Here is a 24,371-nt window from a genome sequence, read left to right on the forward strand (position 1 = left end):
ATGGTTTAAATTCAACTACACTTCCTAGGGGAATAGTTGGGTTTTTGGCTTTTGTTTCTTGGAACTATTTCGCCCCTTGATAGGTCTTATTCTAGGGTGAAATTATGAGGATCTAAGGGTAGAAATCCTCTTGAAAATTGGTTGAAGGGGAGTGGGTTTGCGGCTGGTTTGTTGAAGGGTCATTTGGTTTGCTTCAAGTGAGCTGATTGGTGGTTTGGTTGCCATTGACATGCCTTTGGTTCCAATTGACATGGGTTGAGTTAAGCCTAACCTTCTATGATTGTCTATGAGTGATGCAAAAGAAATTATAAAATCTAAAAATTTCAGATCATAACTATGAAGAAAATAATTTAAAGAAAACTATGCAAAAATCATGATGCTTAGGTTACTATTTATGTGTGAGATGAATAGTATTTCTTAACTCAAGTTAGAAGCATAACCATGGTTGGGAGGGAACCTTAGGGATGTGTAGTTCATCTTGAGTTTAAGGGAAACTAATGGTATAGTGTATGTGGGCCTCAATTGAAATGATGAAATAAAAGACAAGGTTTTGGGCTTCATGGGTTGGACTTTGGTTAGGCCATTTGTGTAAGCCTTGGTTGTGGGTTTTGGTGTGGGTTATTATTATATGGACCTTATGTCTAGATTTGTGGGGCTTATCCATGGCCTCAAAGGCCTACTAGGTTGGGTCTCAATCTTAGGTTTTTCTTAGGTTGGGCCAATGACCCTCACTTTTATCAAGTTAGGCTCAATAGCTTTATATTTTCTATGTTGGGCCTAATTTCTCATGTCCAATAAGTTGGGCCAATAGTCTTGTGTCTATCAAGTGAGGGCTAAAGTCTTATGTCTTTCAAGTTGGACCTAAGGGCTTAGTGTCTCTCTACCCAAAAAACTTGGGTCCTTAGTAAGCCACTATTCAGGTCTTCTCCAATTACATCAAATATTTAACTCAAATTATTTAGCCCAATAAGGTGAAAAAATCTTCAATATGTCACTTGTCATTCTAATATTGGCCCACATTTCCTCAAAATTAATAAAACACTAAAAATTCTCTAAAATAATACTACTAAACCAATCAAGCTCTAAAAATTTCATTTTCTTCAAAATCAATATTGCACTAGAATCTTAATAATTCTAACTAAACTTAAAGTATACGACCCTTTTTACAACTCAAGTATCCAAAAATATTCTTATCCTCAAATAGCTCAACTCCTAATTAACTAGGATTAAGGCTACTAAAGTCAAGGCCTAAGGAGCTTTTTAGGCGGGGTGGGGTGTTACACTATAGCACTAGCTTCTAGTTGAATCACCATGGTGAGCATTCTTCCAAACCACTTCCTATTCCCATACTATCTTCTTGATTTCTAAGCAAGGATGAAGAAACCATTGCTTCTAGCCATCAATTGACACCTAAACCTTCGTTTGATTCCAAAGAGTCAAAAGAAAATTGAAGAAAGATTTGAAGAAGCCAAATGGCTCTTCTTGACTATCAACAACACGTCACCTCTCTTTCATCTCTTCCACCATGAAGACGTGTCACTCACTCTCCTCTCTTTCTTGTACAAAGAAGGAACCGTTTATGTACCATCTTCTTAGGAGCTCATCAGATGTTATCTTAGTCTGATACTCAATGATTTTATGAAGGGTCATTGTTTGAGACCCTATTTTTTATGGAAGTTTCAAACAATTTCATATTTTTGGATTAATAGTATTTGATTTGGTACCATATTAAATTTTCAAACCAATAGTAGTTTAATTACTCTGCTGCGATTATTGTATACTACTAGAAACATACTTGGTACATTTCATGTTAACTGTCATGAATGAGGGGTATGTGACCTTGGGTTACATTTCCCGACGCTTGAGACACTGTCCAATCCCAAGCAGGGGGGTCTGGGGGCGTCCCAACAGCCCGCCCCACTAAGTCAAGATCCACTAATTAGACTCATCCTCGTCTTTGGCACATAAAATACTTCTTCTAATATAAATGTGTTTCTAGATATTTAGTTTTGAGTTTAACTTTTCCTATTACAAGTACTTGTGTAGAGGTTGAGTTACCTATCGTCACTTTTATGTTGCTTGTATCCTAATACTTTGAAAAAATATTGCAGTGAGAAGTGAAATGTACGTTGACTCATATGTCTACTATCTAATCAGTAGCACTACAAGCTAAATAAACTTTGGAACTTGCGATGCCCCAACCCCCGCATGAGACTGGAAGGTGACTGAAGCGTCGGGACATGCAATACAAGGATGCAATACAAGATTGCACACTTCTTATACATGACAAATAAGATGTAATGCACCTATGTATACTAGCAGTATGCAATATACATCGCAACAGAAAATTTAAAGTTCATGTAAACTAAGCAACGCTCAAAACAGTTGCATTAGCACATGGTACCATAAGACTAAACATAACCCAACATTATCATGACATTACATGCTTTTCAAAATATAACGAGATAATATGTTGAATATGTCTCCCAAAAATAAGTACTAATTCCCAAAAAAATGGACCATTTCAAAAAATAAGTTTTAAACGTTAATCTATTTCCTCGTACAAGCAATATATTCATAACTTATGTTATAACCTAAGAGCCGGACACGCGCCAGACACGCCACCTTAAGATTTTGGTGAGTTCCAAGGCTTGCTATGATTTGAAGAAGAAGGGGCACATGGGAAAGACTACAAATCAAAGGCACAAGTCTCTAAGAGATTTTTGGGGTTTCAGCTCATGGGGACTTGCACGCACATCATAGGATTTCAACCTAATTTTACCACTTGTCACACATGTAGTGACTACATGAGAGATTCTAGAAGAAGGCTTGCTTGGGATAATTATACTTATTGAGATAATTATAAATGACGGGCTGAATGCACATTTGCTTGAAATAGTTAGTAAATTAACCTAAACTAATTAACTATAATTTGTATATATGATACATTTCACAAAGATAACACATTGTAATTTATAAATAATAACTTATAGTTGCGTATTATTATATTTTTATATTATAAAATATGTATAATAACTTAAACACTACAACAATATACTTGAGTGATATGCTTCTAAAACTATATATTGAAAAATTTAATCTATTGCATTTATCATATATATTACTTTTTTATTCTAAAACTATAAGCTAATTTATATTATAAAAAGTTATGTCATAAGAAAATTTTTAATCAAAACTATTTTGTTAAATAGTCAAATAGTCACAATTTATTGTAAAATCTAAGATTTTTTTACGTTAATTAAAAAAGAAATCAAGCTCGAACGTTAGTATTTAGCAAGCAAAATTTGATCTATGGTTGAAACAGGGCTCACGATCCAATTGCACTCCTAATTTGTGAAACTATGTATAATAGATTAATTCTAAATACAATTTTAGGATATGCAAATCCTGTATACTCTCTTTAAAAGAGTTAAGTCCACTATTAAAAAATTAAAATTTTCTTGTAAATTTCATATTTATCCATTTTTTTCAAAGAAAGTGCGCAGAACTTGCACACTCTAGGACTGTAAATATCATTTCTCTTTTTGAAATACATATTATCATAGCGTTTTCTCTATTTAGCTTTTTTTAACGAATATGCAACAGGGATGACTAGGTAATATGTATAAGACGTAAATCTAAACGTACAATACCCACACATCTCAAGGCAATGATCAGCCTTTCCCGATTGGAAGAGGATATATATTACTTGTATGTACAACTTCCCAAATATACAACTTTTTTTTCTTCCCAGGGTCAAAAACTTCCATCATTCCTTAAACCAGGCTCACGCTGATACTGAGATACTCGAATCGATCTCTTCCCAACCTCCTCCAAATATAGAGCATAGTGGATGCAAAAATTAAACAAATGGCAAAAAAAGATAGAAATTGAGTGACAACGTCAAAATTTTGGTTCCAGACTCGGTCTATTATGATACACATTACTCGTATTCACTCAGGGAGCAATGCTAGTTTTAGCCGTTGAGCTTTGTCAAGAACTGGTTTAGATTGTATTCTTCAGTATACTGCGATTGGTCCCAGAGCTCCTCCAGTCCTCCAAGGATGGCTTTTAACCCTTTCCCGCTGCCCGCCAATTTTGGGTCTCCAACATTTTGATCTAAATGCTTTGGTAGAGAAGCTCCCTAAAAATCATATAAATGTGGAAAAATGTGACTACCCGAAATGGAAAAGGAGTGAAAAAGCAGCCAGGATTTGATGTACATGTGTAACATACATGCAAATACAAATCATATACTCGAGAACAAAAATAGGACCCAAAAAAAAACTCTACACCCTCTGTTAAACTCGAATTTCAGAGGAAAATGGCTTCCATTAATATAGATCAGCTTAGTCATCCAATAAACTCCAATTACGGAAATTGATTATGACATGAATTTGCATAACAAGGTGAAGTTAGAAACTTAGAAATACCTTTTTAGATGTTTCAGCTGATGCAAATAAATCAAGCAACTGGTCTGTATTCATAGTTTTCAAACTGGCATTCTCCGCATTAATGACAGCATTAGCAACTGAAACTTTGAACTTTTGGAGGCTCATAACTTTCTCTTCCAAGGTGCCACGCATTATAAGACGATGGACATTCACAACTCTCCGCTGACCTAACCTGTGTGCTCTGTCCATTGCCTTCCAAGAGATATTGCACGAGCAAATTTGTCATGATCAAACAAACAATAGATCTGTCTTTCCCTTTCTCCCCATAACACGTCAAAACAAATGAAGATAGATTGGGGAGGGGGGGTGATCTGATATCTGGCCAATTTGTCAAAACAAATGAAGATAGAAGTATTATTACCTGATGATCTCGCATTGGATTCCAGTCGTGCTCCACGAAAACCAGTGTGTCCGCAGATGTTAGGTTCAAACCAAGACCACCAACTGCAAAAAGTGATCAGATTCAAATAACTTCCATGGGGAATTCATCAGTAAACAGAGAAACAAAAAAGTACCATGGGTTGTAAGTAGGAGGGCATCAATAGTAGGGTCCGAATTAAAAGCTTTGACAATTTCAAAACGCCTTTCGGGTTCGACTGATCCATCTAGCCGTAGGTATGTGACACTGTTTAAGGGCAAGGAGGGTGAAGCCATTAGTGCGACCAATCTATCAGAAGGCATTGCAAAACACATGTTGATTTATCACAACAGATATTGCAACATCCGTGTTCGTGCAGTTGTTGAAAGATTAATTTGGGAAAGGGAAAACAGAAATCAGACAATGCAACTCAAACAATCTTTTCAAAATCGAGCCTCTAGAGCAAGAGGCAGCCAGGTAAAACCTGGGCAATTCTTCTGGAGAGGCCAAATTCAAAATAAAAAGTAGGGTGGCTCGAGTCATAAGCCACAAAGGGATGAAAATCTGTAAATGGAAATGCACAATAACCGTTATTAACATTATTTTTAAAAATTTGTTCAAAATCTAATGATGTATTTTTCATACAATTTAGCTCAACAAGACATGCGTATAATTCCATGGAACACACTAATTTGCCGCATACTCTCCTCTACTTGTGTATTGGAGTTGGTCAAATAATCAACAGATTAGTCAAGGATTAAGGTCAAGCTTGGGAATAGAGATTATCTCATCTAATCTCGCATCTCATCTCAAAATTTCTCATAATTTACTTCCCAAGCATCACTCAAACACAAACACTTTTCAAATTCAAATCTTCAACTTTTTCATCTATCATTATCTAATCATTACAACTTTCCCAAACTTCCAAACAAAACACAAAAAATAATACAACTTTTTCAAATTTCAAAATAAAAATAATATTTTAACTTTATAATATTTTTATTCAACTTTTTCTATCTCATTTCCCAAAAGCCAATAAACCATCTTAGATTCTTAACTCAAACCATTTCACTACTATTTACAAACTATTTCACTACTATTCACAGAATTCTTATCCCATATCTCATTACCCAAGCATGCCCTAAGTCATCATGACAAAATAATAAAGTAGCACCATACTATATATGGAGTACATGATTTTTTTCCTCTTTCATCCACTGGAACAAAGTTACTTGCAGCTATAGATATGCGAATTGCAACTTGACAATCAAGTTGCGTGATATAATCCTGGATACTCTAGGTAAGTGTACGAGTTTGTGAACATGACCAAAAGTAAAATAAAGGAAAAGTCTTTAAAATTGGAAAATTATGGAGAACCAGGAGACTGACTTCTTCATATGGGTGTGAAACAAGTCTCTTTCAATTATGTCCAGAAAGGCCTGCGTGAGATCCAAAAATGAAACATCAGAAGAAGCAAACATGTAAAACGTCATTTTGTCAATCACTGGATCATACATACTTTATGCTGGGCAAATATCAGAACTCTGTGCTGGCCAACACCAATGGCACCTTCAGAACTTGAACCATCAACACCTATGCCACACTCTTCAAGAATCTCCTGAAGAGCAACTAATTTGGGAGAATGGTGCAGTTTATGAAGTTCTGAAATAATATCAGAAGTTGCAGGTAATAGTTCTGTCAATGATTCTGGAACTATTTTGCCAATGACAAGCAATGGATGACTACAAAGTTTCAGCAAGTACTGAAGTGCCTGAAACATGGTAAATAATACAAACTTTAGGTCATGGCACAAACTGATTAAACATAATAGATGGGGGGGAATTAAGTATTATAAGGAATTAAATGAACCAGAGAATTAACCGTCAGTAAATTCATTATTTTATGTAGGTTTTTTATTTCATACGCCAAATAAAGTAAATCAGATATAATTCCCATTAACCCACTAGCCCCCAATAAAAATACAACAAATTATCTAAATTGCAGCAAAATTCATCGCAATTCATTGGCACATCTTAGGTGGTTCTCACAGACAGCCCTACTACACAACACACATGTCAGTCACGCAATGAAATTCCATCAAACTCAGCTAGTAGGCTGTAAAGATATTCAGGATGGATAAAAACATTAAATGGGTTATTGCCTCAAAAATGATTTTTCATTTTTGTTTTTTTTAAAATGATCAACTTACTACAACTCTACATATAGGAGGGTAGTTTTGTAAAACTGATTCATTTTTGATGAAGTGGCATGATTGCATTGGTTAATTGTAAAATGCGCTGTAAAAGAGTTGGAAGGTGTATCGTTACCCTTTTCTTTTATGATATGGAACTTGTTATGACTTAAGGAAAAACCCAAGCCACATCTAGGCTCATAATCCTAAACGATTAGTTAAGGTTACAATTGGAGCCCCTTGGAATCATTACAAAAGAGCAAGAACTCCCTCCCAAACAATGTAGGAACCCATTCACAACCTTCCTATACTAATTCAGTATTGGAATATCACCATCTCCCTCCCTCAAATCCCCTGACCTCCTTGTTAGACCATTCCACTATAGGTGGCACAACTCAAGTCTCACACTTTTGGTTGGAATTGGTTTTGATACCATTAGTAATGGCCCAAGAAAAGTCTGTGTACATATGAGGCTACTCCAAAAGGACTAGTCAATGTTACAAATGGAGCCCCTCGAAATTATTATAAAGAGCAAGAACTTCTGACTTCTTAGGCAATGTTAAATACCATTCATCATCTTCCTATACTCACTATACTCATTCAATATGGAATATCACAGAGCTTCACCAAGGCAGGGGACTTTCAGACCCTCCCTTAGGGAGTAAGCCCCGAATTCATGATATTATGCACCAAGACCATGTCATTGTGTAATCCAAGAAAACTCGTATTTCAGTAGAACCCAGGATATCTGAGTTTACAGCTCATCCCAGGCCCGGCCTTTAACCACTAGGCTGCACCCTGATGGGTCTCATAAATGAAAGTGTTAAATAAATTTAAAACATATAATGTGGATTTTATTTCAATGTCATGTCACCTGGAAAATATGTGAAGATGCTTTTGGTGAACTACTTCCTTCTCCCTTTGACTCATCAGGTTTTACCATACTGGAGATTTCTTGCCTCACATGTGAACCAGAAAACTGTTCATATAGTTTTAATTGAACAGGGCTCAGATCACAGAATCTGTCCTGAATAATTTTCTCTGGCAGATCTGACAGGACTTCATCTTTTGTACGGCGGAGAAGGAATGGCATGACCTATTGAGTTGGGAAATCCTAATTAGAGGAGGATATAAGTTAATTATTGCACAGTATAAGCAAAAAATAAAAGGCCACCTGCTTGTGCAATGCCTCCATCGCAAGTGCCCCTGCTTCAGCATCCTTGGCAGAGCATTTAGAATCTCTAGCCGCAAGAAGTGGCTTTCCATAAGTGGCTTGGAACTGCAAAAGTGACATAAACAAACAATTGTTCAGATATTAGATAGTAACAGAAAATAACTGGCGTTAAGTGCATAGTAACCAAATGGAAATGCTATTCAGCCAATAAAGCTTCATAGAACAGCATGTCATGTGTACACTGCATGTTTTATAATTATGATCCTTGCTGTCAATTACTAGCTGATTCGAGTCCTCACAAACATCGTGCTTACATAGAAATCAAGACACCATATGCAGATCCTAGCAATTGTTTAATAGTCAACGGTGAGAGAGAGAGAGAGAGAGGAAATAAATAAAAAGTGACAATTAATTTTCTTTATTGAAAGAAATCAAAATAGATCAGAGATACAAGCTAGACTATTCAATTCACAAAAAAGACCAATTTTAATTTTCTAGTCTACAATTGTAGAGGATGTGGTAATATTGAATGCAGGACAAAAAATAAAGGTAGTCAGAGGACTAAAATCACGGTAGTCATAACATGTGTAGGACAATTAGAAGTGCTACTGAAATTTAAAGTTTTCTATGACATTCACAGAAAGATTGCCAATTAAGCTAAAAGCATATGTGATATTATTTATAATGCAAAGTTCTAGTTCATCATAATAGGCTTCATTTATGATGTAGGACCACAACCTCGTTGTCATACATCTCTTTTCACGTCATAATGTTCACAATTGCATAGAGGCCATTGACTGAATCCAAGTGACCAATAGCACTCAAACAACCAGGTAAAGAAGACACGATGGATAGAAGATAGAAGTCAGGAGGCAGAACAAATACCTGTTTCTCTGTCCCAAGAAAACCTGGCATTAGGAAATCAAAAAGGGACCACAAATCCATGACGTTGTTCTGCACAAAAGATTAACCATTGTTCAGATGAACTGCATTATGTTTTTAGAATCTTATACATCTGTAACAAACCTGGATCGGTGTTCCACTAAGTATGAGCCGGTGTTGGGCTTTCAACTGCTTTACTGCAATTGTAATTTTAGACTTCGCATTCTTGATGATGTGTCCTTCATCTAAAATACAGTAATTCCATAAAAGTTGTCCAAGATGATCAATATCTTTACGGACAACATCGTATGATGTTATGACAACATTGTGCTTATTAAAATGTCCTCGAAGAGAAATGCGCTCCTGAACAGAACCAACATACTGGAGAGTAGAAACTACAGAAGCATCAATGTATTTCTCTATCTCAAAGGCCCAGTGTCCAACAAGGGTTGATGGGCAAACTATTAAAGATGATGGAAGATCTTCACCATTGTTCAAAGTGCGATGCTCAACAATGTCAGATGCAACAATTGCAGATGCTTGAAGTGTCTTACCAAGACCCATATCATCACATAAGATGCCATGAAGCTTGAAACGTTTCAGAAAAGCCAACCAATTTATACCTTCCTGTTGATACCTAGAAACAGCAAAAAAAAAAAAAAAAATGTACATAAGTCGCACATGCAATGATTGGTCTTGAACCATACACCAAACACTTAAACCCAGATGAAATGCCATTCAACCAGAGCCAAATGAGGAATTTAGCTCAGATGAGAAAGGAGGCTGACATTTGATAGTATGATCAAACTACATACAAACCAGTTACAAAACTAAGCAATTTAACAAAGCTAGATAGAAAAAAAAGGTCCAAACTAAGTTTCCTTACCAAAGAGAGAGAGGAGATTAAATAAAGGAGATGGAAGTAAAATCAGGAAAAAAAGCCCATTACTAACTACAGCAATTCACTAAAGCGAAGATCAATGATAAGAGAACTTTCTAAAATTCTCCAAGTGAAAATTGATAATGAGAACTTTCACACTAGTACAGTATTGCCCATGCCAAGGATATTTTGGTCGCAGGCCATTTGGGTATATCCTGTGATTTGGCTTGATGATATGTAAGCTTTATCAGAGTGGTTGAAGACAGGGAGCTAGATGCCTTGTTTATTCCATTCGCTAGTTTGGGACAAGGAGACGAAGGCACACTTTTATGTACCCTTCTGAGAGAGGGATGTTCAATCTTCGTTGTTCCCATAATTTCCTCCTCTCTCATGATAACAATACCAATCCTTGGAACAGTATTTGGCAGACTAAGGGGTTGTTTGGAACATGGGATGGTTTCATCTCATACCATCTCATCTCATCTTATCTAATCTTATTTCCTTCCCAAACATAGCTCAAACACAAACACTTTTCAATTTAAATTTTCAACTTTTTCATCTAATCATTGCCTAATCATTACAACTTTCACAAACTTCTAAACAAAACATAAAAAAACAATTCAAAATTTTCAAATTCCAAAACAAAAATAATATTATAACAATATTTTAACTTTATAATATTTGTATTCAATGTGGTCATACCATCAACAAACAATTTGACTTTAATTGGTAAAAATCAGTCATGCGTACCTTCTCAATGTAACTTCCAGATCAATATACAGCTGGTAATCATCAATATTGGAGTTATCAAGTAGTTGCTCCAGAAACCGTGCATCTTCTGCATTTCTAGATACATCTTCACTCACTCCATCAGGAGCGGGAAAGCCACGTGCTAATGGAAGAAGAGGCACAAGGGCAGCAAAACTATGGGTCACACTCTGCCTGACAGACTGATCACAATCACTCATACACTTTAGAAGAGGAACAACTAACAAAGGAGCATAAGGGACCAGCTCCACACCCAATCCCTGAACAAGCAAACTAATGAGCATGCCGGCTCCCTGTCTGGCATGCACCGATGTCATGTCCCCTAACATAGGAATGGCTTCTTTAACTACAGCACCCATCACATCTTTGGTCATTGACTTGGCCATTGAAGCGATGCACCTCGAAGCAGCTAATCTAACAGCAATGTGAGAATGGCGAACACATTTAAAAACGCAAGGGAGAAGAGCGAGCAGTTTTGGTTTCAATGCATCATTTAGCATAGGAGCAACAGAACGTACTACCTGCAAATCAGAAAGGATACAATGCAATAATTAAGACCAATACCACGAGCTATAACTAGTGCATTGCATGTGGACCAGCGGGGGGAAGGGGGTTGACAAATGATTCACTTTAGGCAATGGCAGGCATCAAGAATTAGCAAAGATTACAACTCTCACTAAACACGCACTGCTTATGATGACACCCATAGATAACATACACAGCTAATGTTGAACGGAAAAGAAAAAAAGCCACAGGCTTGCACATGACACTGTTCATGATGGAAGTCTAAGGCCTCATTTGGTTATATAATTCAGATGAGATGAGATGAGATGTTTTGTTAAAAGTTAAATATATTGTTATAATATTACTTTTATTTTGGAATTTGAAAAAATTTAATTGTTTATTATATTTTGTGTGAGAATTTGGAAAAGTTTAATGATTATATGAGATGAAATGAAATGAGATAGTTTGGTTTTGTGTAACCAAACCAGCCCTAAAGTAATATTGGTCTATAACAGCTTGGTAAATACATAATTAGATAAAACAGACTAATCATCTCAGGGATTAGAGAGATGGATTAGGGTTCCCTGCTAATGGCTGCCAGGATAAATGTGGAGCCTAGTCTGAGCAACTTGCAAAGGAACCCAACCTAGCAGAGCAAGGCCCGACCGGGCCCCACCTCTCTCTCTCTCTCTCCCCTCAATGTCACCATCCCGTTGCCCAAAGCAATGGCAGGGACCCTGATCCTTAAGAGAGGACCATACATTTGAAGAAAAATTAAGGGCCCACTGAACAAGCTGAAAGGAAAATATATGCAAGCTAGTTGAGGTGAGGTTATAAATTTTATTGATATGAATAAAATAGGCATAGTCCATGTACACAAGAGGTATACAAAAGGACACCTAAATAGATTCTAGAATCGCTAAATTAAGGATAAGAAGTCATGAACATTGTTTCCATTAAGCACAATGGATGAAAACCAAAGCAATAACGTGTGTACAAAAACGTTCTGAAGTTCCGTCATTGTAAGCTCCCTATCTTCAAAGCACTGCACATTCTTTTCCGACCAAGTACACCACATAATGCACAACGGAATCATTTTCCATCTTGCCGCCACTTGGGAACAGCCTTGAATCTCCTTCCAACAAGCAAGTAAATCAACTACCCTCAATGGCATTACCCAAGCAACATCAACTCTTCTAAAGATCTCATCCCACATCACTCTTGTCACCTCACAATGCAATAATAAGTGATCCACTGATTCTCCATGTGTTATGCACAAATAGCACCAATCCATCACAATGAGCCCCCTCTTCCTTAAGTTTTCCGTGGTCAAAATATTCTCAAGAGCAGCAGTCCATATGAAAAAAACTACTTTGGAAGGCACACGAGACCTCCACTGTATCCTATCCCCTTATAACGTTATACTTCCTGTGGAGTATATCAATCTGAAAATTCTGAAACGGTATGCAATTTCCAATCATGAATATCCCTATTAAATAGGACTTCCACTAGTGAGAAAAATGAGAAAATGCAAGCAGATCCGCCACAGAAGCATCCCCATTAACTGCAATACCATAGAGAGCTGGGAAAGCCCTATCAAGAGCGTGATCTCCACACCAAACATGATGCCAAAACCTGATTCTGGTACCCTCTCCAACCACAAAACGGATATGGTTTTCGAAACACTACCTCCTAATAAATTGCCACAAGCCCACGCCATACCCCCCCCCCCCCCCTCTCTCTCTCTCCCTCCCTCCCTCACTTCATTGGATCACCAGCCCCCCAAGCACTTCCGTGTCTAAAGTCAATAACTTCCTTCAACAACGACTCCCCCTCCATAACCATTTCCCCAACAGAGCTTTATTGAAAGTCCTCCAAGTGGAACATCCATAACTATTTTTTTTATAATTTTTACAATGTATTAATTTGTTACATTTTAGGATTTGTTTTCTCACTTTAACATCAAAATTCAAATAGTTGATGAAGGATTCATGGAACTGAACCCCTTATGATTGAGGTTTAGTTTAGTTGAGCAAATAAAAAATTAAGGCTCCAAGTTCCACTTGTGCATTATGGTGCGTCCCGCACAGCCGTGAAAGTTTTCTAAGCACAACAGAAGAATACAGTAGTCATATGTCAGCTAGGCATCAAAAACCACTTTTGGAATCCCAAATCATGAGCGTGCAAATCTTCTATATGCTAAAAAAATGACTCTAGAAACAAGCACTTGAGGTATAGAAATTTAAAAACAATTAAAAAGCTGAAAAATATTGAAGACAAATGAACCTTTCACAAATTCTCAAAGAGATTTTTTTTTTCTTTTTTCTGTTTTTAATAAGTAAGAAACTTTATTGAATGAAACTAGACGAAACCCATGTACACAGGAAGTATACAAAAGAAGCACCTAATTTCATTCCAGAAACCTGAAAAGAAAACAAAAACTCATGAGCATTCCCTCCCTTAAGAACAATAGCCTAAAACCACTGCAACAAAGAAGACAAACAATTTCCAAATATCCTCAACAGTTTGCGCCTTGTGGTTGAAGCACCTCTCATTCCTTTCCATCCATAAACACCACAATATGCCCAAAGGAATCATCCTCCACACCGCTGCCAACTGAGAGCTACTATGCTGTCTATTCCAACATGCTAGTAGATCCACCACTCTCATTGGCATAACACAACTCAACCCAGCTCTACTAAGAACACCAACCCATAACTCCCTAACCACCTCACAATGTAAGAGTAAATGATCAATCGATTCGCCATTTTTCTTGCACATAAAGCACCACTCCATAACAATCATGCCATATTTCCTCAAATTGTCCGTTAAAATCTTCTCAAGTGCAACTATCCAAGTAAAAAAGGCAACTTTAGACAGCAAAAAAGCCCTCCAAATAATCTTCCATGGAAAAGAGAATTGCTGCTTAACAGACAACACCTAATAATAAGAATACAAGAAACTGAAAAATCTGCAATCTCATCAAGTTCCCAATCCTGTACATTTCTAGTGAAAATAACATTCCAATGCACAGTCCCATTAGTACGACTCAACACCTCTAAAACAGCAGCCTGCTGATTTCCAACCAAGCTGAAAACGTCCGGGAAAACAGAATGAAGAGCTCTCTCACCACACCATTCATCGAACCAAAAACGAATTCTTGCACCCTCTCCAACCTCAAACTTAATATGTTTTATGAAACTGTCCCACCCCTATCTAATATATTTCCATAAGCACACACCATAAGACCCCCTACCCTCCTTAGAGCACCATCCCCCCAATCACATCCATACTTTCGATCAATAACCTCTCCACAACAAATGTCTTTCCATTTGATACCTCCACAACCACTTCCCTAACAGTGCCTTATTAAAATTACTCAAATTTCGCACCCCCAATCCTCCATTTACAATCGGACATCACACCCTATGCCAACTCACAAGATGAAATTTATTCTCCTCTCCCATGCCACCCCACAAAAATGTTCTAAACAACTTCTCAATCCGGTTTGCCACACCAACCGGTAATGAGAATAAAGAAAGATAATAAGTGGGAAGATTGGAAATGGTGCTTTTAATAAGGGTTAACCTTCCCCCTTTTGATAGGTATAGCCGCTTCCAACCTGACAATCTTTTCTCAACCTTTTCAACAACTCCTCACATATATTTTTTTGCTTTGAACGACGCCCCCAACGGAAGCCCAAGATATTTCATTGGAAGAGAAGCAGCTTTGCATTCCAACATATCTGCTAAATGGTTAATATTCCCCACATTTCCCACCTGTACCAATTATGACTTGCCCAAGTTCACCTTGAGGCCCAAGACAGCTTCAAAGCACAATAATACAGCCCTTAAAGCTTGAATATGTCCACTGTCAGCATCCCAAAAAATGAGTGTCATCTGCAAATAATAAGTGGGAAATTGAAATAGCATCGTTGTTATTATTTCCCACCGAGAAACCAGAGAGAAACCCCCACCCCCCTACAACAACCTCTACCATACGACTCATCGCCTCCACTAAAACAAAAAGGAAAGGGGATATTGGATCCCCTTGTCTCAAGCCCCTCGAACTCTTAAAAAAACCACAAGAGTTGTCATTTACTAATATAGAAAACTGAGCAGTGGGAACACAATGTCTAACCCATCCACACCACCTATCCCCAAAGCCACATCTTCTTAGCATATATAAAAGACAATCCCAGCACACATGATCATATGCCTTTTCTTGAGCTTGCAAAGAACCCCTGGAATACCTATCCTCATCCGGCTGTCCAAACACTCGTTTGCAATAAGAACCTAGTCCAATATTTGACGTCCCCTAACAAAAGCATTTTGAGGTTTAGAAATGATTTTATCCATCATCATACTCATGTGATTGCTAACACCTTCGAAATAGTTTTACAAATCCCGCCTATCAAACTAATAGGATGGAAATCCTTCAACTCATAGGCACCAACTATCTTACGATCATTGCAATAAATGTAGCATTTAGGGACTACTCAAACTTATGACAAGAATAAAATTCTTGGAATACCCGCATAACTTCTTTCACTATATCCCAACACTCTTGAAAAAAAGCCACAGAAAAACCATCCGGACTCAGAGCTTTATCTTTACACATTCCACTCACCACCTGATACACCTCATTTTCATCAAATGGCTTCTCTAACCAGCTTGCTGCACAGAAATGCAGCTTAGGACGCCACTCCTCTGTCTCGGTTAGAAGATCTTCATAGTACTGTACAATGTGATCTTGAATCTCATCAGGGAATGAAGCACATTGGTATCAGAATGAAGTACCTCAATGGAGTTATTGCGCCTATGTGAATTAGCCATCTTGTGAAAAAATTTAGTGCATTTATCCCCCTTTTTCAATCAAAGCACCCTTGATTTTTGCATCCAAGAAATTTCTTCCATCAACAAAACCTTCTCAATTTCGGTTACCACCTCATTCTTCCTTAACAAGGACTCCTCGTTTTCCTCCCCATCCTCCAAATTGTGCAACTCATCCCAAAGCAGATTTTTCTGCACTTCAGTATGCCTAAAGACTTCATTATTCCACTTCTTTAAATCAAACTTTTGATTTTTGAGTTTACCTGCCAATATAAAACTAGGAGTTCTAGAGAAGGAATAAGAGGGCCACCAATTCCTTACCTTCTCCACAAATCCTCTAGTTGCAAGCCACATATTTTCAAATTTGAAATAACACATACCTCCATGTAAGCCACCACAGTCAAGCAAAATGGGAAAATGATCAGAACAGACACGCGGCAACCTCTTTTGACATAAATACATATAATGAGTCTCCCAAGAAGGAGAGACTAGAAATCTATCCAACCTTGACCACCCTCTACTGTCAGACCATGTACATGCTCCCCCTACATCCACTAAATTCAGATAAAAAATCAGCTCCGAAAACTCTTCCATAGCCACAGACAAAGTAGATGCACCCGCCCTCACTAGGAAACCGACCAATATTAAAATCCCCACACAAACACCAAGGCAAATCCCACAAGTAATACAGACCCGCCAGCTCCTCCCACAAAAAGTTTCTATCCCTATCCACATTAGGCCCATACACATGCAAGTCGACCTCCACCCATCAATATTTTTAAAAGAACCAACCACAGAATAATTCCCAATACATTCCTCTACTAACTCCATGACTCTCTTATCCCACATCAACAACACACCTCCTGAAGCACCCAACGAAGCAAGAGAACTCCAACCCACAAAAGAACATCCCCACAAACTATGAATGATGTTTCTATCAATAAAACTCAATTTTTTTTTTTTTATAAGAGTAAATTTATTGATACGAATGAAATAAGCAGAGCCCGTGTACACAGGAGCATACAAAAACTTAACTTAGTTTCTTCAAGACAAACAATATCAATTTTCCAGCTTCAAATGAGGGATCTAATACGGAGACGCTTGTTGACATCATTAATCCCCCTTACATTCCAAGAGAGGATTTTAGACTTCATCTGATGACCAAGACCCCTTCCCTTTCAACCTGTCCCTCCCCACACTTCCCTCCTTGTTATGATAATTAATGGAGCATTTTAATCGTTTCAACTCCCTGTCCTTTTTTGCTGCAGACTTCAAAGCCTTAGATCTTCCTGCTTCAATAGCAACAACAAGAGCCTTAAACTGCTCGTCAAATCCTTCACAAGATATCCCCACACATGCCTGAAAATCTTCAACCTTATTTAAAACCCAATCCGAGGCATTTCTGTTTGAAGCATGAGGCGGGAGGGTACGTATAGGAGTCGAGCTACCTACATCCTCATCAAAGCTTTCCCCCTCATATAATTCCAACTGTAAATCGGGCTCAACCACACCCCTCCAGGAGAATACTCCTGCTGTAAATCTCCAGAAAAAACCAAAACCGAGCTATTGTTCATCTCAAGATGCAGATTTTCAACTGGATGAAGAGGCTTTAATAACAAAAGAACTGAGTCCAACAAATGCACTGCATTAACCAGAGGAGCCAAAGACACAAACGGATTAAAAACTTCTTCACTCGCCACATCCTTTACGGCATCCCGTACCACTATTTCACCCTTTTCCGCAACACAACTAAAGGAGTCTCCGGTGACCGGTGAAATAGTTTGTGCAACCTCCGGGACCATCGGAACAAGTAGCAGCGCCGTCGTGCTAGACTCACCCGACTCCGATACGCTGATACACCCACTACCATCAGATCGAGTCTTAGCCTTCCACACCCGTTTCGGGCTTTTAACCAAGCCCGGCCCATTCACTATATTTTTACCCTTCAAACTATCATCCCACTTATGGCCCAAACCTGAAGCCTGTCCACCCTTCATAACACCCTTTTGAGTATCCAATCCCTTATTACCTACAAAGCCCATAGGGCCCAAGCCCAACTTAACCCACTTCAGCAGAAGATCCACATTCGATTTCATATCCATTAACGCATCATACATGGCCTACAGCGAGAAATCCTTCCCAAGCCCTGACGAGCCTTCATGAGAATTCAGATTGGCACCCTTGAGAATTTGAACACTCCTGCAATGACTGCCCTCCCGACTGCAAGATCTTCCCACCAAACTTCCCTACTTTCCTCCATACAAGGCGGCGGCATCTTCAAAACCTCTACACAGGTCCCCTTCCGTCCCTCTTCAACATAAGACTGCGATGCAACCTTCTCAAGTACTCTGTGTTTAACACCTGAAATAAAGAAAGAAGAAACAGCCACTCTCAATGATTCTTCAAACCTCCTCCACCCTTGCCCTTTGGCCCTCCTAGAACAATGGTGAAGCCGCGCCTTCTTTCTTGTCCATACTTTGACAAAGACAGAAACTTGCCATAACTATTGTGACATCTTTGAACCACCAACACTTGATTCCCCTTCCTTCGAGTTTTATAAAACTCCGAAGAGCCAACGGACACTCCACAAGCTCCCACTGCAGATGCCAACCATTCCATAGCAGCAATATCAATGTAAATGAACTAAGTAACCCTACGACTGCTCTTAGTGATCCTCCACCACTGCGCATTTTCTTTTTTAAGCTCAAAGAGCTTCTGATCAATACAAAGCTTCCAACACATATCCATCAAACAAAACAGTACCAAGAACAGCCCAGAAAACAACGAAAAAACAAAAAGAAAGAAAAGAAGAAATGAATATTGAAAAGAAAAGAAACAACAATTTAGAAGAAGATTAATGGATTATTCCTAGCGAGAAGCGCCGGGGATGGGAATATGAAAAGTCATGAGAGAGAGCGAGAGAGAGCGAGAGAGAGAGATAGAGAGAGCATCTAAGAGATGTTGCAAGCTAAGTAAAACAAATAATGATTTCCCATTAAACATGTGCATTATATTTACCTGAATTAATTGGTAATCCCACCTGTGGTAGTGGCACATAAAGAAAGATTCATAGTGGACACTAATAGATAAGTGACTCGTGTGCATATTTAGAACCTAGTTTCATATGCATACTTAGTATCAGACACAGGGAAAACAGACTACACTAGTGACTCATAATATCCAGTGCATAAATGCTGATAGCCAGATACTTATGCAGATGAAAGATTTTTAGATACAAAACTACCCTGGCAACAATAAATCGTTCTCTCTACATGCTCAGATATCATAATACTAAAAAACTTTAAGCAATGACAGAAGACAAATACAACGATAATAATAACCTGGATATTATTTATCAAGATCTGAGGATCTTTGATGGATTCAATAGCTAGCATAACTTGCTTTTCATCCTCATTACTGTGAGGCTTAAGAACTTCAGTAAGGCAGTCCCACAGTTTGGGAAGCTTATCAAATAATGAAGCACCGAATTTCTCACAGAGATGCCTTAATGCAGCTTCAGACCCACGTCTGCTGATAAAGCCCTCAACCCTTGACCGATCTTCACTACCAGCCAGCATTTGAACTTTTGACTTCTGTTTGGCAATACTAGTTCCGAAATATAAGAGACCTTGATCATTGATGAACTCTATGGAACTGATGTCTCCTGCTTGAGGAGTCTCACCAGGATCCATGCAGGTTAAACTACAAATATTCTTGATTAACTTGTCGTTTGGGCTGGGTCTACGTGCAACACAATGACAAATAAGCTCCGCTAGTGCCTCAGCAGCCTTCTGCTGCAGTAGTTCCTCCTTCAGAAAGCACACAAGACAGATTAGAAGCAACCAAAAGATGCCAGTGCACCATCAAAATAGCCTGCACAACCAACATACTACCTGCTCTCTTTTTATTGAAGCCATCAAAGGCAAAATAATAGGATTAAGTCGTGCAGGGAGCTCTGACATCCAGACAACTGAAGCAGCAACTAAGGCAGAGACAGTAACATGCAGATTACTCTGCCGATTATTCCAAAAAATGTAAGAATTGAGCATGTCATATAATAAAAGTAGAAAAATATTGGTTCTTCTGAGAAATCAAACTTTAAAACTGACTTAAAAATCTAACAGGGTTACATGTTAATCAAAATACATGCGAAATGAGTGATCACAAGAGATACACCTTGTAGTTTAGATTGAGAATTTGACAATTCCAAAGTTACAGCAGAAAGAAATGCATACCTGAACACATTTCAAATATCCTGACGTTGTCATAAGTCGTTGTTTTGATGACTCCACATCGTCAACAATGTTCCCTCCCAGATATTCATTCCCAACATTCTCATTATGTATGGTTGGAACTTTTGATGCAAAATTGATTGCATCATCAGCACTCAAGATTTCCAAATCAACTTTAATAGTAGTCAACAAATCTTTAAAAATATCAGACGATTCAATAGCACGTAACAGTTGGGTAGCCTCACCACGCATCTTAGAATATGTTCTTGAAAGCTCAGCATAAGGAAGAAGTGAATCTTTTGTAGGGAATGCAGGATTAGAGCTTGCCAACAAATCCAACAACCTTTCTTTGAGATGACTGGGAAAATTAGGTGAGATTTCTGGGATTCCAGAGACACCCCTGTTTTTTATTTCTTTAAACCAGGAAATAAGAACAATAGAAGCTACCTGATGGATTATAGAAAGAGTTAAAATATAAACAGGAGAGTAGAGGAAAAGGGGCAAACTTAAATCTCAGTTCAGACCCAAAAAGTACAACTAGTACCTGTCGCTGGACCCCAGAAGAAGAGGTAAGAGCATTCCACAGTGGATCAATCACATATTGAACAGACCCCTGCTGCAACTTAGAAGCGAAAGTTCCCAATGCTGTCGCTGTAACCACTCGGGTATGAGTTACTGACATTTCCACATCAGCACCAACAATTATCTTAACAGAATCGGTAGGAGTCTCCCCAATTCTTTCTTGTGGAATAGTTGCACATCCAGATTCCAAGCTGATGTTTCTAGAGGACTCATTTTCAAGTTTCACAGCTCTCATTTTGGCTGCCGCTCTAAAATGACTCTTTCGAGGAAGGGCAATGGGCCAAAACATTTTTGAAGAATCTAATGCTGAACCATATGGAGTTGTTGCAAGTTCTATCCAAGAAGACATATATGATCTTGCAGCAGTTTCCAAGTCCCCCACTGGGCACTGGGCATTAATAAAAAAGAGAAAAATATTAAGAAAGAAAATGCAAAAAGTTAAGAAATAAACATCAGAAAGAGGTAACTAATTCACTCCACAAGCATCGCAAAGAAATAATAGCAAAATAGATAAATTAGTCCCTGGCATTAGAAAACGTTTTCTAAGCAAATTAACAGTTTACATTAAAACAATTCTGAAGAAATATAATATAATGGTTTCTACTTAGAACTGGCAATTTTGCAGTAAGAAATTAGATTCATCCTTATTACTGTTAAAGAGAGTTCTGTCTCGAATAAGTCCACCTGGAAATCTTTCTATCAGTTACATTTAGAGAATCAGTGGAGGGAACAGATTTCAAAATATAATATAGGATGCAGCTAATGAAGCTGAAGTTCAATATTTATCCATTTGAGAAATTATGTACATACAACTTGAAAGAATGCATGTTCTCTCTGAAACCCTAGGTATGAAATAGTGGCATACTTAATGATCTTCTATGAGCTTCATCCACCTACTACACATTATCTCGTTATTAAGTTCGCACAGGCTTTTAAGTAGGTTGCAAACCATGCGCATGCTAATGGTCAAAGGACGGGGTTGGGATGAGCTCAAAATCAAACATCCTGAATTTGATTCCTTATTAGAAAATCCCTCAGGTTACTGGATACACCATTCTAAAGGGTGGGTTGTATTTGGGGTTCTAGGGTGTATTTGGAGGCCCTTACCTTGACGCGGTAAAAAAAGGTCATAATACTCATTTCACTTTAAAATGGACTAAGTTTTATAGCTTCTAAAGAGATTAAAGTTAACAAAAAAAAACCATATTTATACATGACCAGTTCCTCCAAATGCGCCTCTCAGTCCGTTATTATTTCCAGAGAAGTAAAAAGGAAAAAAAAAACATGCAATCAAACTCTATAGGAATCTGTTGACAATTCAAATAGATTCTTAGACAAGGTTGATGAATCCGTTTTAAATTTGAAACAATTTTAATTGGCGCTTTCCTGTTCCTTATACGTCGGGCCGAAACCAAAAGCATATTTGTTGCTCACTTTATGTTTCCTCATGTTTTCAACAAAACCTTCTCTTAGCAATATTTCAACAAGGTTCTTGCTGATGCTATGGCATTTGGCCCGTTCCTTTACTATTGATGTCAGCGATGCGTCTAGAAGTTCTATACAAATTTTAATCAGCAACTATCATGACAACAAATAAAATATCTTAAGTTTATCAACACTTCACAATTAATCAAACAAAAGAAGAAATGGTATTCACTCAACCACGCATCATGAAAGTACAGAACAAACCAACTCAAAAGTAAAGAATAAATCAACAAATTCTGCCATAACTGAAACATAATTAACAAATGTGTTTTTTTGACAGAACTTAAGCTGAAAATTTTTCCGATCTAGATCCTTTATTTCCAAAATGAAGGATTCCATATTCACAAATTGGAATGAAAGGAGACATGCAGCTTATGAAAGTCATCTAATCTCATAAATAAAAGAACCTGAATAAGGAGCCTCCAAACCCTCTCCGAGCATTGCAAGATTTCATTATTTGATTCAAGCAGCAAATTCTGATAAACAATCCTAAGGGTATCACCCAAAATAAAAGAAGGCCAAAATGAAGTCTTGGTCTGCTCAGGAACATTCCTTTTTGTACCTGCTTCAAGCAACCGCTCCTGCAAGTTGATATTTTATGTGAAACAAAACCATAACTACAAAGAACCATAAAGTCTGAAGCAAAATCTTGCTTGTGATCATGGAGGTTAAATGTTGCACACGAGGTAGTGAGAAGTTATAAAGATAGGAATGTAGGTTTAATTTATAATTAATATATATATGAAAATAACAAGGACAGAAAAGCATAAAAAGTTTACCAGAGTCCGAATAGCTGAATAACGAACTGATGTGATACTGTGCCTCATAAATGGCCATAACCGAGGGGCAAGTGTGGATAACATATAAGGATTTTCCCGTGAAATTACTACTCTAGCCTCATCACCACGGTCTGCTTCATTTAGATCAAATTCCTGGGTCTCTCTCAATGTCAAAGCTCCAAACATCTTAGGAATAATCTCTTCCTGGGAATAGATTTCCGCCAAAAGATTCATTACACTGCAAACAAGCTTGCAAAAATGATTCTCAACATATAGTTTATTCAATGTCATGTCTTAAAATAGATATCAGAAAGCACCCCACTCACGGACCGATCCACGATTTAACTTCTACTACAAAATTGCTTAAGAATGAACCTACTTTGAGTGTAAGGTGACAACTAGATTTGTGCTAAATTCATAGATTGACACAAACAATGTAGCAAATAATTGATATCATTTACACCATTTTTATTAAAACAAAAGGGGAGAGAAAAGAATGAGCCAAAGAAACCACTTTAAAAAATACAATTATTGGTAAATAAAAACCGAATTCAATTGATAAAATCCAGAAGCTTCCCAAGAAATACATCTGCAATGATACCACATACAACCAAGTAATCCACCAAGTCTAACCTGTTAACCTTGCCTATGGGCACCATGACACCGCTAACAATTATTGCGGTCCACTACAATTCTTATATGTACCAAGAGCAGCACCTCAAGATTGATACTCTTTGAGGAAATTTATAAAAGAGTTCACTAACGCTTTACACATATCTTCAACTTCTTGCTTTCAAAGCTCCATATTCTCCAACCATCAACAACCCTAATAACCCTAATAACCATAATTTACTAGCCCAAATGCAATAAGTGATTGTAGGGAGGAGTTTAAATTTGTATGCATAAATTATAATATCTATGTTTGTAATCTAGTCAACAAACAAGTGGGATAAACATAAGAATTTTAACAAGATAACAAAATCTCTTATCTTCTGCCTCTATAAGAGTGGGATGCATCGTAAGATTCTAGATTCAACGTCCATTGGTGTTTGTGTAACTTGCCAACACAATGTGTGTGCACTTGACGAATATCTTCTGCTAATGTCCAAGAATCGCCTCTTCAGAAAAAAAAGGGGGCAAAAGGAGGGAAAGCACTTGACGAATATAACAAGACAAAAAGATCTTCTATGTCTTGCTCTCTCTTTGCCAATGAGATAGATGGGCAGACGGATTCTAGGAGAGTGACAGAT

General features: G+C 37.7%; 1 protein-coding gene across 2 annotated transcripts in view; it reads right to left on the reverse strand.

Moving 5' to 3' along the window:
- Positions 1-3,664: 3,664 nt before the first annotated feature.
- The window catches only part of LOC121266556 (TATA-binding protein-associated factor BTAF1), a 60,423-nt gene continuing 39,716 nt past the window's right edge, over positions 3,665-24,371 (reverse strand). For both annotated transcript variants that reach the window (XM_041170422.1, XM_041170423.1), the window contains 17 exons: positions 23,122-23,359; positions 22,750-22,923; positions 20,820-21,245; positions 20,279-20,722; positions 19,937-20,056; positions 19,385-19,852; positions 10,690-11,228; positions 9,204-9,696; positions 9,063-9,131; positions 8,178-8,282; positions 7,878-8,099; positions 6,332-6,583; positions 6,202-6,251; positions 4,970-5,079; positions 4,816-4,898; positions 4,434-4,646; positions 3,665-4,144 (listed from right to left, as the gene is read on the reverse strand). In XM_041170422.1, coding sequence (XP_041026356.1) covers positions 3,977-4,144; positions 4,434-4,646; positions 4,816-4,898; positions 4,970-5,079; positions 6,202-6,251; positions 6,332-6,583; positions 7,878-8,099; positions 8,178-8,282; positions 9,063-9,131; positions 9,204-9,696; positions 10,690-11,228; positions 19,385-19,852; positions 19,937-20,056; positions 20,279-20,722; positions 20,820-21,245; positions 22,750-22,923; positions 23,122-23,359 — 4,174 coding nt within the window. In that variant the 3' untranslated portion in view covers positions 3,665-3,976. The remainder of the gene's footprint in view (positions 4,145-4,433; positions 4,647-4,815; positions 4,899-4,969; positions 5,080-6,201; positions 6,252-6,331; positions 6,584-7,877; positions 8,100-8,177; positions 8,283-9,062; positions 9,132-9,203; positions 9,697-10,689; positions 11,229-19,384; positions 19,853-19,936; positions 20,057-20,278; positions 20,723-20,819; positions 21,246-22,749; positions 22,924-23,121; positions 23,360-24,371) is intronic.

The sequence above is a fragment of the Juglans microcarpa x Juglans regia genome, chromosome 5D (genome assembly GCF_004785595.1).
Source record: "Juglans microcarpa x Juglans regia isolate MS1-56 chromosome 5D, Jm3101_v1.0, whole genome shotgun sequence".
Taxonomy (NCBI): domain Eukaryota; kingdom Viridiplantae; phylum Streptophyta; class Magnoliopsida; order Fagales; family Juglandaceae; genus Juglans; species Juglans microcarpa x Juglans regia.